The following is a 16804-nucleotide window of genomic DNA, read 5'->3' on the forward strand; positions in this document are numbered from 1 at the left end:
GAAAATGGATTTTAATACAAGTTTGTACAGTTAACGGTACATCCTTATCTAACACGTGAAGCTAAACCTTATCTCTGCTAATTATGAATGCAATTTGCAATTTTCGGAAAAGTGAGTTCAATCAGCCGGGTTTTTTCCGTATAGTTAAAAACACTCTGAATACGTCGTATAATTTTGTCTGGCTATTGAAATCACTGAAATAAATAAATATCTAGCAAGGCACGTAAAAAAAGGTATTCCACGGTCGTACTAGCGATGTTGCCGATCGAGGGATTACGTATTTTAGTTCTCCCCGTCAGAGCCATCTGGATGAAATAATTTTGTTGCTCTTTGTACTACGTACCGTAATAAATTGCAGTGGGGAAGTGGCGAAAAATGGCGATGACCCGTGTCTCTGAAAATCGTTGATACTGACGGGGGGAGTAAACGAGCAAATGCCTCGAGTTCGGTTATAATATTAAGAAAGAAAAATGACCTGTGCGGTTGACGGGTAACATATTTGAGTGGTGAATCGGTGTTACATCGTGCGGTGGTTGTTCGGGTTAGATCCAAGGTCGAAACTGGTGGTTGCGAAACGTCACAGAACAACCCATACAAGGCAAGCAGGCGCACGTTTAGCGTAGATTATAGATATTTTTCTCTCTCTCGCTCTCTCTAGTAGATTATTGGTAACCTCATCCAGAAGTTCGTTTACGGGTACTCGATAAACAGCCTGGATTATCATGAATCACCAGGAATTTATCTTCAATCTATGTTCCCCCTTTTTTTCCTTACTTATTCTGCTATAGGTTAGGTCTCTGACACTTGAAGTTGACTAGATGAGACACAATTGACTACACGACATTTTCTAGCTCAAGAATGCACAACTGTGTGCTATAACTGTATTATACTCGGTACATACGCGGCTAGCTTATAAAAGCACGTTCATTCTACGGTTTTCTTTTCAATCCTAACTTCATGTGGTGAAGAAAAGAGGCGCAATTCTCTCGTGACAGTTGCACTCACACATGTGCCAACAGTGCTGCTGTCTGTACATTTAACGTAATTAAACGTTACTCCCATAAGTAATACACGATAGTTCTATCAATGTCAATTTCTTATCTCTTAATATGATAAAATTGTGTATTTCCCTCTTGGTGGAACAGTTGAAATAACTCTACATGTTAATTCCAAGAGGATGATAAATTAATCACCTTTATATCCTTGAATTTTTCTCTCTTTTTTTTTATTCATCAATTCTAATTCGTTCTACTGATTTTAAACGTCAATTTCTTGAAAGATATTAGTATAGATACAATTGTGTTCGAGAGAAGACGGATGAATTAACAAAGTCATAATTTAATTTCAGAACCCGTCGGTGTAATCGGCTTAAATATGGATCAGGAAACTGTGTATGGAACGCACGAGGACAGTCATGTTGTCATGTCGGAGAAGGTACAGTCTCTGGCTGGCAGTATTTACCAGGAATTTGAACGCATGATTGCACGCTACGACGAAGATGTCGTCAAAGAACTGATGCCCCTTCTAGTCAATGTGTTGGAATGCTTGGATCTTGCGTATACGGAAAATCAAGAACATGAGGTTGAATTGGAATTATTGCGGGAGGACAACGAACAGCTCGTCACTCAGTACGAGAGAGAAAAACAGCTCAGAAAAACTTCGGATCAGGTATAAGAACCAACGATCACTATACTTATTCATCCTTTGTTTAAGCTATTTTTAAGTGAATTTGATCAGTGGTCTGATTTTTATTTTACAGAAACTATTAGAATTGGAGGACGTAGCTGAGGATGAGAGGAAGGAACTGCTATCGAAGATCGATAGCCTGGAGTCAATTGTTCGAATGTTGGAATTGAAGACTAAAAATTCCCAAGACCACGGTACAAATGCCAAAGTCATCTCCAGTCCATCCCCTCACAGAACCTCCCCCTACAGTAGAGTAGACTGTTTTCTGTTTTGATTTTATATACATGTTACTATATTTGTTTACCATTTTTTTTTTTTATTTCATTTTTACTTGGTTTTTGGGCATATTTTGATGGGCCTCTTTATGTTTGTTACTTTTATAATAGAGCATGCTTTGATTCTTTTTTTTAGTCCTTCATTTAGACGCGCATGTTCCTCTGTCTATTTGCCATTATAAATTTTTCTGGTGGAAATTATATGTCGAGCTTATTTTTCTGTAAAAGTACACTATAGATATGTATTTTCCTTTGAATACTATAACAAAATGTATCGATTGCCATTTTCTTGAATTAATACATGCAATTTAGGAAGGAAACGAACTAAAATCGATTTTCATTTGCAAGTAAAGAATTTTTTTTCAATTCATTATAATGAATTCCATGAAATAAAATATGCTTTGTATATACGCCAAAGTATTAATTGCCTAAGTATCAATTGACACCAGAGAAGTATTTTGTACGATGTTTCAGTAGGGTTGGTAAAATCTGTTTCAATTCAAGCTTACTGTCGACTTGATGAATATTTTTTATACATTTAATTGTGTATTTAAATGATGGAAATATTTTCAAAGACAGAGCAGATGCTTGCAAGAAATCAACTGGTCGAAAAACGTTGACACTTCTTGTTTGGTAGTTGTAAATGGAATTTACAAAGTAAAAAAAATTTGACCTTGCGTCAAATTATTTAACATCTTGTTACCTCCGGGACTCCGAAAGAAATCTAGTTTCTAAGATTTGCTAAGTGTCAATAACCATGTACAATCCAATAGTACATACTTTTAAAAAAAATAATGTCAAAGTAATCTTCCAATATACGTTTATTTGCAAAATTTTCCATGCGAGTATGTTTTTCAAAACAATTTCCTAATGTCAAGAATTTTTGTCTTGTAGTACAAATCGAAAGAGGCAATAATTTATCCTACAATCGACATCCTGTAGATTTACAATTACACCTACTCATTATTCCCAAGGCATCATGGTCCACATTCATTTTCATTTACTTCATTAGTCATTTTTATCAATTGATCATTTTCATTATGCTATGAACATTTTTTCACTTGTACATTCGCAAACCAAGCTTGTAAACAGCAAAATCATACTTGCCGTCTTGTAGAATGACGAGTTATGATATAAAATTTATATTGTAAACTGTTTAATCGATTATGAAAATTTGCATCGTGGTATTTCATTCCTTATTTTAGTTGTCCGTCTTGAAGAAAAGGAATCTGAGATGAAGCGTGAATATTCTCGATTGCACGAACGTTACACAGAGTTATTCAAAACACATGTAGATTACATGGAACGTACCAAAATGTTGGTGGGAAGTACAGAGAGATTAGAAAATACCACCGGGGCTCGAGGTCCTTCCCGCTTACCTTCGCTAGGATTAGCTCATATGTCTCGAAGTTCTGGCCCCTTGAGCTACGGATTTCAAAGTTTGGAAGCCAGTATAAATGCTGATGACGGTCAGGAAGAAAGTCCACCTAGCGGAGCTAGCCTTAGAGCAGAAATGTTGGATAGTAGTAACGAAGCAGCTATCGAAACTTCGGACAAAAGCCAGCTCACAGATCAGCCCTTACAAGAAAACAAAACTACTGCAATTTCGAGACGTAAGTTGAAGACGCAGTACAGAAAAAAAAACATTCAATTTCAGAGATTCATCAGTGTGATTGTTATTTTCTTTAATAATATCCCATCATTGAAAAGGATCCAGAATTTTATAGTATTTTTATTTTTTCAAATGCATTGTTCTCTTGAATTATTCATAGGGATTAAATAAAATGTCTTTTCTAATGGTATACCATTCAAATTAACATTCCAACTATGCTTCTCTATCAGATTGACAGATTCTACAATTACACATTTCCTTTAAGGTTTACTACCATACTTTCAATTATTCATTACCTCGTTTGTGTAACACGGAAAAATGCAAACACTCTGCCTTAAAACCTTGGGAACATATTAATAATTATCATATAGTTGTCAGCAATTGGTGAATGAATCATGAATAAACTTTTTATGTGCGCAGAGGAAAGTCCAGAAACAGAAATGCCACCGGTAATTGTAACACCGACAACACCTAGCGGTCCAGAAAAAACTGCCACAACTCCAAGTGGTAGAACAAGAACAGATAAGGAACAACGAAGTGGAAACACGTTATATCAGGAACTTAGTTTTCAGGATGCGGATGCACTCGGTGAAATGGACGAAGGTGCAGATATCACTGGTAATGTAAAACAAATATGTAAACGTCTGGTTAAAGATGGTTGACAATATTTAAATATTGAAAAAAAACCAAGAACTAATAGAATAAATCTAATAAATAGAGTTTTTTCAACAAGTTCAATTTGATTTGTTCTTGTTGCAGGGAGCTGGGTACATCCAGGAGAATACGCTTCGTCGGGTACGTTTGTAGCAATATTTCTCCACATGATATATTTTTTCGTTTATTTTCGTACTGTCTATTGTCCGCATTCGAAGAATTGTAGCAACTATGTAATGATATAATTGATCATTACCTTCTCAACCGAACTCGTGGATCTAAATCCAACTGTTAAATTGGATGTAGTGGTTGCATCTTGTTGTATTTACACAGCTGTTGTACCGTCATTTGTTTTTCAAAGCATTGAAATGATAATATATACCACGTTGTTCCGGATATAAACCGACCCCGCATGTAAGACGACCCCGAATTCTGACAATATTTCAGGGTATTTTTCTGTCAGTTACTCGCGCATAAAACGGGTCCGCGTGTAAGACGAGGATGATTTTGGTAGGTGATGTCAAGGACAAAAAACTTCGGCTTATATTCAGAACAATATGGTACATACTTAGACTTGTTGAGAGCAACTGTTTTTCCTTTTAACTGAATTCCGAAATCAAAAAAAGAAGGTGCATAACGATTTATTCGATAATTATATAGTTTAATCTTACACATGCCACTTGCTTGCTCCCTGAAATATCTTTGCTTTGTTCGAATTCAGTTTACAAGGCAAGAATAACTTCTGCATGCAATGCGAACTATGTTTCATTTATGTTGAAATGAGAAGCGTCCGGTTTGCGATATTTTAATACAAAATGTTGCAAATTAGGGATCGATTCGATTATAGTATTTTCAAAAGAAAAAAAAAAAAGGTAATACACCTCACAATTGAAAGCTATTTTATAAGAATCCCAAGTTGGCAGAATGCCAGTATAAAACTTGACGATATTTCGGTATTTGGAAAATTGAAATTTCATACGTAAGGAAAAAAAATTGACTACTAACATGTATGTATATTTGCATTGTCTGTTCCTTTGCTGTCCATCTGTTCGCGTCAAATCTTCATTGAACGATGCATGCGACGAATAACCCATCCATATGCAGTCAATGACAACTTTTTCGGTAAGCGTCTCTAAATAACTGACTATTTTCTATCTAATCTGATTATTGGACGTTTGTAAACCTTTCCTTTCATTGTTTCTACAGTATTCTTATAAACATTTGGTCAAAGCATGATTCTTTAGGCACCAAATTGAATTCAAAATATCTTAATACGCTTTCTCAAGTAACATTTAAACAAATTTCTCCGGTTGCATTGAACGACGCAAAAATTGCAAACACAAGAAATTTAAGTACCTTACACTCATATGATGTTAACAAAAATAATCATTTCTAAATTTAGTTTGGATTTGTTTAACCGAAAATACGAGAGCATAAAGTTTCTACTTACTGCCTTAATATTCTCATTTGCTCTGTACCTATATTTTGCTCATCTGGTTCTTTCAGCACCACACAAATTTCCTTTGCTACTGCTTTATCCATGAGGATAACAGTTGAGAGAATACTGCACACCACTCAATCATTATATATTAATTGATGAATTTTTTTTAGGCATGGGGAAAGAGGTGGAAAATCTTATTATGGAAAATAACGAACTCCTAGCAACCAAGTAAGCAATTCGCTCAGTCTCATTCATCATGATTTTACATTCGCTTTTAACATCTACAATAATAATACAAATTTATCTTTCCAGAAATGCACTGAACATCGTCAAAGATGACCTGATAGTCAAAGTAGACGAGTTAACTAGGTAAATATATTACAAACATTTTCTTAGTCAAAGTAAAATTCGATTAGCTAATATGTGACCCTTTACGTTATTCTAGTGAGCAAGAAATACTGAGAGAGGAAGTCAGGGCTTTACAACAAGCCAGAGAACGTCTTCGTCAAAAGGTATCAATGCTGGAAGAAGAGCTGAAGAAAACTAGAGAAGAAGCAGAAGCGGCTGCAAAAACGACAAAGAGTGATGACGAAGAGGATGTTCCGCTGGCCCAAAGAAAGCGCTTCACAAGGGTAGAGATGGCGAGAGTTTTAATGGAGAGAAATCAGTACAAAGAGAGGTTCATGGAACTTCAAGAGGCTGTCAGGTGGACAGAAATGATCAGAGCATCCAGAACTGACCCCGCGAGTATCTCCAGTGGAAAACAGTCAGTGTGGCGGTTGTGAGTATTAAACAATGAACCACAAAATTTTTCCTCAATTATTCTGCATTGATACTGGTATCTGACTCCCCCTTTGTTTATCCAGTTTTAGTAATCTCTTCACAAGCCCGGCAGATCGAGGGGGATTAGCACGGGGACAGCATACCCTACCACACATGCGTTACAGTGCACCGACTAATCAAATTACTCCAGCTCCGGCTCTAGACGCGATGCGCAGACGAACAATGAAGAATCGTCATGACTTTCTTGACCAAGGAGACAACATGTGAGAAAACAAACCAGTTCTAACTTATAGTTGTATCCATATTTATGGATTGAAGCTTGACTCATTTTACTCACGGTTCAGTTAGTTTTCGTTGTAATCGTTGATCACGTACACACACTTTACGTTATTCAATTGTTCTGGTAACAATTATCTTTTGGTAGAATCTCTTATCTTTTCTCATTGTAATTTCTCAACAACTCTTTTTTTTTTCTACAATTTATTATGCTCATTCCCTGGTTAAAGTCTTTAGCACCCTCGCTTAGTTTAGCTAAATCTAGCTAAGATGCTATTTATATCATAAACCTGAACTTGACATCAACAGCAACGCATATGAATATGTGAAAATGTTGTTGTGCAAGTACAGCAAATTCAAACATCGACACGTAGACGATGTGTGCATAAGATCCTTTGCATCTTTGGTTGATGTCTCAATTTTCACAGACTTCTAACAGAAATTGAGTTGGATGTCTTTAGTGCTCTTCTTTACTGCTCACAATTTTCCTCTATCGTATCACGATTATCTTTAATTAAGAAAATCTCGTTTAATTTTTGTTCAGCAAACGTCAGTTCTATATTTATTTTCAATAATTTATCTTATAATTTTACATCATCTTTCAAATGTTTGTAATGTACATCGCTTTACTTTTACAGTAATATTTATTTGAATTCGTCTACTCGTAGAAAACGATACCGTAATTATTTATCATATATTCACATCTATATTCGAAAGAATTGCGATTGAAATTGTCAAAATATAAAATGGTTTTTGGTTTACATAGAGGACCAACTCAAACCGAAAGTGAACACGTTATTTTCCGATAGGAAGTTAATTTCCTGGAAAATTCATTAACGTAAGAATGATTTATCATGATTTCGCAGAAGCTGATGTATGAATCGATATTTTTTGAAGTAATGGGTATTAAAAATCTTTACAGATTAGAGCCATCTTTGGTTAGTTGGGATCCATAGCTTTTGTCGCAACTCGCGATTAAAATCATGACTGATTCAAAAGATGTGAGTTCCTTTCGTATAATCTGCGTTTTTAACAGTTTCTTTATCTTTCGTGGCTGCATATTTTCAGTATTTGGCATACATTTATTCAATGTATCTTAAATTTTTCAATTAAATGAAATTTTCTGACTCTCTGTCACTGTATACGTTATTATATATTCGTGGTACGAGGTTCTGTAATAGCTTATACCATGTGCTTTATCTTTATGGCGCTGGTTCTGTTGGGTATTTTTGTCAGTGGCGATTGGGTCAGCATGAGGTCTGTTCGATGATTTGTAGCAAAGAAATAATGTACCATTCAAGTATTTCACCAGTACAACATGAAAAATTTGTTAAATAATATATTTTATTCGCGAAAAATCAAGCATTGCCATTCAGTCATCATACTTTTTCATGTTATTTAAGAATGTAAATGAAAATAGTGTTCTGAATGCATCATCACATTCTATATGTATAATACTCATTCAAATAATTCAACTCATTTTAATTCGTACGTAAAATATTTTACCAGTTTTGTGTTGTATATAAAAGTTTGTACATTTTCTGGATTATATTTATCACACGTATAAACGTGTATATTCATATATATATACTTATATAGTTTATTGATTAGTGAATAAAACTAATTTTAATTACGTTACATATGGTTTTTATTTCAATATAATAATTAAACTTTAATTATTTATTCTACTCGGGTTACCTTTACTATCCTTTCAAGTGATTATCAGCGTTCTTAGAAAATGCTCATTACTTTGACTATCAGACCTCTTGTAAGTCGAATTTCAAGTAAATTTATTTGGCCTTGTGCTTGTGCTGTAGCTTACATGACCTATGTATAATTAATATTCCTCTCTCAATATTGAATCAATAACTGGACATGATTTTCAGCCTTCACGTGGTTGCCTTGACTAATACTTTGGGAGAATATTTTTCCATAATTTAAATCGACACTGAATCAGTATTCAATGTACCCAATGTCCGTTCTCACCCTTCCCATCCCTGATATGAATACTGTTGCAGAGATGTATTCACAGATCTCACGTTGTGTAAACGAAACTTGTAATCAATTACGAGTCTGTTACGAATGCATGTCATTGAGTACTGATTTCAACAAACTTTTAAATAAAAAATACGTATAAAATAATCTCACCATATTGATAAAAAAAAAGTACATTGTCATTAGGATGTAATTTGTTTTCTATACTCAGAGAATATACTTTGATTGCTACTATTCGTTGTTCGGTTCCCGCATTGCGTTAACGAACCTGCTTTTGGTAATCGGGTCCCCAAGATGCGTGTAAAACTGTTTCTAATCGAGCGAAAAACATTTGGTGATGACTAAATTATTTGTGGAAATATTTCTGAATTTTTAGTGAAAAATTGTGCTTTTATAGCAGAATCATGACAAATGTCAAGATTGTAATTTAAACCAGTTTAATATGTAAATATTACTGTATGCAGATTGCTCAGACATTGATAATCTGTTTACAGGTCCTCGGAAAAGTTAGTAGCTCGACGAGCTAACGAACGGAGGGAACAATACCGTCAAGTACGAGCTCATGTAAGGAAAGAAGACGGCCGTTTACAAGCTTATGGCTGGAGCTTACCTGGGAAACCGAGCGCACCTGCTAGACAGCCTGTACCTGTTCCTGTATATTGTAGACCGTTACAAGAGACCGAGCCTGGAATGAAGGTGAGTTACTCTTCTTAAGACTTATTTGAAATATCAAAAGTTCCTTGAATCGCACAATGTTCTAAAAATACAACACATATTTCTCTGTACAACAGATATGGTGCGGAGCTGGTGTCAACTTGAGCGGTGGAAAGACAAGGGATGGTGGTAGCATGGTAGGCGGTAGTGTATTTTACGCAGCCGAGGCTCAAGAGAATAACGTGAAGACTGCCGAGGACGCTGTTGAGCACTTGGATAAGGAGCTTCAGGAGAGCGAGCAGCAGCGATTAGAAGCCGAGCGATTAGAGCAGCAGCTAAGTTCCCTAGTTTGGATTTGCACGTCAACACAAAAGATGTCTAAAGTGACGGTCATCGATGCGAATAATCCAGCAGACATATTGGAAGCCTTCAACGTTTGCCAAAGTCATTTGTTATGCATCGCAAGTGTTCCAGGTGCTAAGGAGAGCGATTATGTATTGGGATCGAATGACAACTCCATCCAAACGAATGGCGCTGGCGATCAAAACAGCAATAGCGAACCAGTTTCCTTAGAGCTGAGCGAAGCCAGAGAGAATAGCAACTCCAAGGTAGAAGAGAAGGTCAAAACAGATGTCGACAATCAAAATTTAGATGATCACAATGCGCCTGAAGACTCTGACAAAGTTGACGCGGATCCTAATAGTAACACTGAACCACAAAGTTTAGAAAGCATCGATAGCGAGACGGCAAATTTAGGGAAAGTGCAATTTGTAAAGAGTACACCTGAGCCGTCGATGCAAACTAACGATACGGATTTGGTGACGGAAAAAATGTCCTCCGTTCAACCAACCATGTGGTTGGGTGCTCAAAATGGTGCTGTATTTGTACATTCAGCTGTAGCCAAATGGACTATCTGTCTGCATTCGGTTAGATTGAAAGATGCAGCTTTGGCCATTGTGTAAGCATCAGTCGCCATTCCGCATTCATAGTCTTTGTGTAAAATGTTACCAATATAACAAGGGTCCGACCTTATCGTTTCAGCCATGTTCAAGGAAGAGTTTTGGTCGCCTTAGCCGATGGAACAGTGGCAATATTCCGAAGAGGTTCCGACGGCCAGTGGGACCTCTCGCAGCACCACATAATAACACTTGGTAGTCCTCAACATTCCATAAGGTGTATGACCGCTGTTACAGGAAAAACTGTTTGGTGCGGATATAGAAACAAAATTCACGTCGTTGATCCTATCGCCTTAACTCTGGAGGTAAGCTGAACTTATACACCAGGGAAAAGTGAAGACATTCGATTTATAAATTCCAAATATCTTCTGGTATTCTTGCAACTGCAGTGCACCGTCGATGCCCACCCTCGTCGAGAGTCGCAGGTCCGGCAACTCGCTTGGTTGGGGGAGGGAGTCTGGGTCAGCATCAGATTGGATTCAACATTAAGGCTGTACCACGCGCATACCTATCAACACCTCCAGGACGTCGACATAGAGCCTTACGTCAGCAAGATGCTGGGCACAGGAAAGTTGGGATTCTCATTTGTGAGAATAACTGCTCTGCTTATATCGTCTAACAGATTGTGGATTGGGACTGGAAATGGAGTAATCATATCCGTACCTTTGTCCGAAAGTGAGAAAAGTTGGGTTTAAAATACCAGTAATTACACGACTCATGAATTAGTCTCTTCAGTATATTTTCCGATCAATTCAAGGTGCTGGTGGTTCTATGGCAGTCTCACGAGCGCAGGCTGGTATGAAAACAGACGCGCCTGGTGTGGGTGTCAGGGTCTTCGCATCCGACAAGGGAGTAACGCCTGGAAGTTTTGTACCTTACTGTAGCATGGCGCATGCTCAGCTCAGTTTTCACGGACACCGAGATGCTGTAAAGATGTTTGTTGCCGTACCTGGTAAGAGTCTCGTATATTTTACACGAATTGAAAACTACCCGTTCCGTTTCATTACTACAATAATAATACTACATGTTTTTTCAGGACAAGGCGGCCAAAGTATCGTGAGCGATGGATCACAGCCCGCAATGCTTGTATTATCCGGTGGTGAGGGGTACATTGATTTCCGAGTTGGTAAGTTTTTTTTTTTTTTTATCACGTTTTGATGATGACTATGACGGTCTACCTTTATTACAATCTTTATAGTACACTTGAATGAGTTATTGTGATCTTTAAAATTGAAACTGATGAAAATCACGGTTGCGTTTTGAGTTTTTCGGGGTGATTCGTAATTTCAGTTGAAGAGGCTGAGGACGAAAGTGACGTTGCGACCCACCTCATTGTGTGGCAGCTGGTCAGGTATGCCCCCAGAGAGTAATAGGAAACGGTCGATTTAATTTGGTTCTTATTACTAATCAACAACTATCCGTATCTCGATTAACTTTTGTTGTTTCACACTAACTTTCAGTAAACTAACGATTAGGAATTTCGATACAGCAAATCTTTTGTTTTTAAAAACTGTAAAGAGATTATAACGGCTTAAAAAATTTTCTACAACTTGACGATTGGTAATTTGATAATGTGGAAGCGGTTTTGTCGGTTCAACTATTGTCGGTTCGAATGATTAACGTAAATTGGTCGAAACCGGGTTAATATTAAAATACAGACTGCAATATAAATTCTCACCGCCTGTCCTGGTGTTTAAATTAAGGAACACGTGAAATATGTACAGCACCCAAAAATGCACAACACATACATACGTACAATGTCATTTGATTACTGTGCTCATCATGGGAATTGTATAAAATATCATTTCTTTTAGGATACCCTAAATTCATATACACACATTGTGTTTTTTTTTTTTTGAATCGGCAGAAGATTATTTGTTGATATTTACGGTACGAACACGTGAACATTGAATTTATTTATGATTTGTTAGTGAGAGTCTGAAAAACTGGTCTTTAGTTCGTGGATTAACATCGAGCTGCTGTCATATTTTAAACGCTATGTCGTAATCAAAGCTCTCGTATCGCTATACGAAAGGTTGTAATTGATCTTGTATATTGTTAATCGGTAACTTAAAAAATACTCGTTGCTGGCTTGAAGCCACTATTAGCGTTAATTGGCAAGGAGCTTTCACAGTTTCAAGAGTTGATGATGTATAAAATATTTGGAACAAAATTAATTTCATTGATTGCAGCAACCACTGGATAAAACTATTTCATTAATGGAAAATGCACGATTTGAAACTTTGCAAAATATTTCCATATACATATCCTTCACTCTCTGGGAGCTTCCGCAGCCGGTATATGTATATTGTGTTGTACAAAGCTGACTTCATCTGCACCTTTCTTCTGCTAATACACATTAGTTGTGATGTATAAAGTACCGTATTTCAATATTTCAAACAAACGTATGCACAACAAAAATGTCATTTTCTACAGGTGACGGTGATGATACGGACGATGGAATCGAGAGGTCGAATCTTGCCGCTAACTCTGAAGAACATGGAGAACAAAGTCATTTGATCGTTTGGCAAGTTCAATGCCCTTTGCCAGTACCAATAACTGCATAGAATAACGAAGGAAGCGATTGAAAAAGCTTTTCATTTTAGTTCCTGGATTATCAATCAGCGTGTTAATTTGTCATACTATTCGACTATAGCATCTGTCAAACATATTGAATTATGCAAATCTTTCACACAAGAATCCGTTAGTGGCGTTCCTCTTTTCGAAAATTGAATTACTTTGGGCAGTGGTCTCTTCTTGCGTAACGGTTTACGTAGTTTGTAACAGAAATATGTGGTAGCAGTCGTACCGTTAGTACCATCTGTGATCTAATTGAGTAACAGTAGCAGCGTATTTTGCATAAAATTCGATACACTGCTCATTTACCGAATATGCATAGACTCTTGGCTCGTTATACGTAGAGCATATCTAGCAAAACATACGTAGAGAATAGAAAAACGTTTGTATAGAAGATGGAAAATTTTTAACGACGCTTTCAAATTCAAAGTCTTTCGAAATTGTTAACAAGTTTGAGGGAAAAAACGTACTGTACGTTAATACTGCTTCCAATTCGCTTGATTTGACGTATCGATGAATCTTTGCGATATGTAATAATTACCCTACTAAATTTTTACTCGGTCTAGGTGTGATGAATAAGAATTTTCACAGATGACTCGACGCGAAATGAAATTAACACCATTTAATTAATTCGACAGAAAGGACAAGTACTTGAGTAAAATTTAAGAATAAAAGTTCTATTGTAATAAGCCAAACTTGTTGGGGGAAAATGTGTGTGTTACTGTTTTATTATTTTCATCTTGTTCTTTGCAAAAATATGACGGGATTTTCATGCTGTACACAGACGTAATCTTAATTTTATTCCTAATTTATCGTTATATAACTAATCACTGATCATTTTACTCAAAACATTGTTATTTAAAAATAACCAATGAAACATCGAACTAATTAAGCTCGACTCAATATTTTAGATCTTAACAGATTTCATAATTAATAGGTATCTATTTTATGACTTTGAAAGGCATTATTTAGAGTATTAATGAGTAATTTCATTACACGCAATGAAAGTGAAACAATTTACAAATTAGATATTAATCGATTTGTAGCAATTTTTTTGTGATATTTGTAGCTAGCTAATTTATTTTTTTAATCCCGCAGAAGCTGCATGAGATATTTTTTGTTTTTATTTCCATGCAAAGTCTTATTATACTTCGATATTATTTACACCAAAAACTAAACACTGGCATAATTTCTATGCTCATTCGCCCAGCACCTTGTCAAAGTCTCGAAACATGAAAGCAACAATTATTTGATACATAGCAGTAAGTGGATACATACAAATAATATGTATATACCATTTTGTGTGGATTTGAGAACGATGTTAATTCTTGTCCGATCAAGTTTTACAGAATTGATTGTATAATATGCGAATTCTTACAATTCTCATTACGGTGAAAATTTAATTTCTTCTCTCTGTACATGATATAAATATTTGTTTTTTTTTTTTTTCCTGCAAAGTGCGCTTATTTAATTATCAGAAGCCTTTTGTTATCCATATATTTGTAAATCATGCTTAATTAAATTTAATTATAACTGTGCTAGAATGTAAACTACATATTTAATTAATTTATAATAAATTATATTAGCAACTAATAAATATTAGGTTTATAAATTATGTACAGTTTAACGGTATCCAACCGACATACGGGGGAATCGATAACACTAAAATAATATGATCAATATGGTCGCACAGCATACGTTACATCTGGCTTTATGCTTTATGGAATATGCTGAAAAACGATGTCCGCGAAGTTCTTGGGTGTCTTGTGATGTATACATTTCATCCTAAATAGTGGCCTCAATTTTTTTCTTCCCTGGTTCTCATTATCGTCAATTTCGCGTAGCGAGATGGAGAATCTATTATCAAATAGAAGCATTTGAGCCAAAGTTGTTGATTAAAGAACAGTTCAGGGGTCATCGATTATTATCAATCAAATGCCGATTGCGTGATAAATTTACCTGCTCAATAATCGAGCAGCGCCAATTCGAGCAGCAGGTAGCGATTTAGAGACACAGCTATAATGAATTTAATCAAATGTATCGTTACATTATTTTCATTTCATTGCTACCGCTCTCAAAACCTTATAAATACCAGCGCAATATTCAAATGCAAAGAATATACCTAATACAAAGTATTTAAATAGTATATAAATTCAGACCCGGAATCGTACCACAGTGGCAAATTGTTCATTAATAGTATCCGATGGAAATAAATCGAGGACGGTAAAACAAGTAAAAACCGGCTAACGAAGCGCGATACACTGCTGATTTCGTGTAGTTTAATTTAATAAATTCGAAAGAAAGAAAGAGTAAAATATAATTAAAGTATAATAAAGCATAAACAAACCCGAGGCTGGTCACGGACCAATGTCGAGTAAAGATTCCAATTCTGTAAATAAGCATCACGTACTGTAACATTTCGTGCGTAATTCTACCTAATTATTACAATACTTGCACACGGCATAATAGCTCAATGTCTATTATTTATTACGAAAACGGAAGATAAGTATGATGCAGCTTTGTCGCCCACTATTCTCTCTCTCTCTCTCTCTCTCTCTCTCTATTATTAACGACACTTCCCTTCGTATGTCACATTTTATGAAAAAGAAAAACTATTGCACCATTAAGCAACCAAGCTTTATCATCATATTATTATTACCATTAATACATGCATACTTGAATATCCCTCACTCATGTTATATGTATGAATATATGTGTAATAGATATTGTAATATTTATATGATCACCACGTAGTAAGTAACGTATCTTTTAAAACATCGTCGTGTTTTTGAATGCCTGCAGAGCGATAAATGTCTTGTACCTAACTATAGATATACTTCAATATGTATACATACCTATAATATGGGATGAGCTGCTAGTTGATTGGCGCTAATAAAGATAACGATGGTGAGAATAGGTTTTTTTTTTGTTATTTCCGATTATCACTTTCATGTTATGTGTACCTTCTCATCGATCACATATCGAGCAATGTCGAGTTGTGAAAAGTGTGTTAACGTACCATAAACAAATCGGAATATGAGGCAATCCTTGGTATTCGTTTGAAATATTATTACGGACCTTACGGAAACGAAAATAAACGAAGCCTGCGAATATCGTTCGTAGTTTCTATTCTATTATCGATTCAGTTTATCAACGGTATTTAGCAATTGTGTCACGTTTCTCACGTATGACACAGAGTTGTTAGATATTTGGAAATGTTTATTCTCAGTCTGAAATTTTAAAACTGCTAATGCAATCGACGCATTGGCTACCGGTGTCGGTATTTCGTTCGTAATGCATAGTTTTATTATATCTGTTTCGCCAAAAATCGCCAATATTCTTAAAAGAAAACATTGTATTTGTGGCCAAAAGAGCGATATTTTTAAATCTGATAAGAAACAACCGTGACTAGAAGTAGACAAAGTAATTAGTAAAAATTTTCTAACCATCGGACGGATTTATTTCTGACAAACTTAATCACCAGTTAAAAGATTACCGTTATAAATATTTCTCCCACGATTATACACCAAGTTACTTTTCCGTATTGTATTATATTGGCTTGATAAATATATCTGTATATCGATCGTAACAACAAATTTCGAACAGACGATTACAGGCGTCGTTTTTCTTTATCCCCAGTACAAAAAAAAAAAAAATAACGACTCATAATTCATTCGATTTTTCGTGGGACAAAAATTCCGTTATCGAAAATTGAAATGCCGAGGCGAACGAGCGCGTTCGAATTTTTCTTTCAAAAATGCAAGAGGACCGAGTGAGATTTTTCGCTTTCAAGAAAAAAAAAAAGGGCCTGCTCCTCAAACGGGATCGCCGACCTTAGACATACCACCACTACCACAATCGGCAGAGTTGCCACCTCCATCGGCAACTTCGACGC

General features: G+C 35.8%; 1 protein-coding gene and 1 long non-coding RNA gene across 7 annotated transcripts; one reads left to right on the forward strand and one right to left on the reverse strand.

The window, feature by feature from the left end:
• Positions 1-326: 326 nt before the first annotated feature.
• LOC107218321 (JNK-interacting protein 3) lies at positions 327-15823 on the forward strand. 6 transcript variants are annotated; one of them, XM_046732511.1, is made up of 19 exons: positions 327-598; positions 1349-1668; positions 1760-1934; positions 3167-3574; positions 3994-4191; positions 4333-4368; positions 5332-5349; positions 5839-5896; positions 5981-6037; positions 6114-6449; positions 6535-6714; positions 9217-9418; positions 9514-10334; positions 10418-10637; positions 10722-11007; positions 11090-11284; positions 11369-11458; positions 11623-11683; positions 12769-12895. In XM_046732511.1, the coding sequence occupies exons 2-19, from the start codon at positions 1375-1377 to the stop codon at positions 12770-12772; spliced, it is 3639 nt and encodes a 1212-aa protein (XP_046588467.1). In that variant the 5' UTR covers positions 327-598; positions 1349-1374; the 3' UTR covers positions 12773-12895. The 6 variants fall into 6 exon arrangements, with proteins under 6 accessions (XP_046588467.1, XP_046588464.1, XP_046588466.1 ...); XM_046732508.1 differs by lacking the exon at positions 11623-11683 and having other exon boundaries at positions 328-598; positions 12769-15823; XM_015656153.2 differs by lacking the exon at positions 11623-11683 and having other exon boundaries at positions 329-598; positions 1760-1880; positions 12769-15823.
• Positions 14728-16796, reverse strand: LOC124293098. Its single transcript, XR_006903016.1, has 2 exons — positions 15765-16796; positions 14728-14766 (listed from the first exon to the last, which is right to left on the reverse strand). It is a non-coding gene; the product is annotated as an uncharacterized LOC124293098 (long non-coding RNA).
• Positions 16797-16804: the final 8 nt, after the last annotated feature.

This window comes from Neodiprion lecontei, chromosome 2 (assembly GCF_021901455.1).
Source record: "Neodiprion lecontei isolate iyNeoLeco1 chromosome 2, iyNeoLeco1.1, whole genome shotgun sequence".
NCBI classification, from domain to species: domain Eukaryota; kingdom Metazoa; phylum Arthropoda; class Insecta; order Hymenoptera; family Diprionidae; genus Neodiprion; species Neodiprion lecontei.

Coding starts and splice junctions, on each gene's coding strand:
- LOC107218321 (XM_046732508.1), top strand. CDS start 1,375: ATGGATCAGGAAACTGTGTATGGAACGCACGAGGACAGTCATGTTGTC. Junction 5,897..5,980: donor AACGAACTCCTAGCAACCAA/GTAAGCAATTCG, acceptor TTATCTTTCCAG/AAATGCACTGAACATCGTCA. Junction 11,285..11,368: donor GATGTTTGTTGCCGTACCTG/GTAAGAGTCTCG, acceptor ATGTTTTTTCAG/GACAAGGCGGCCAAAGTATC.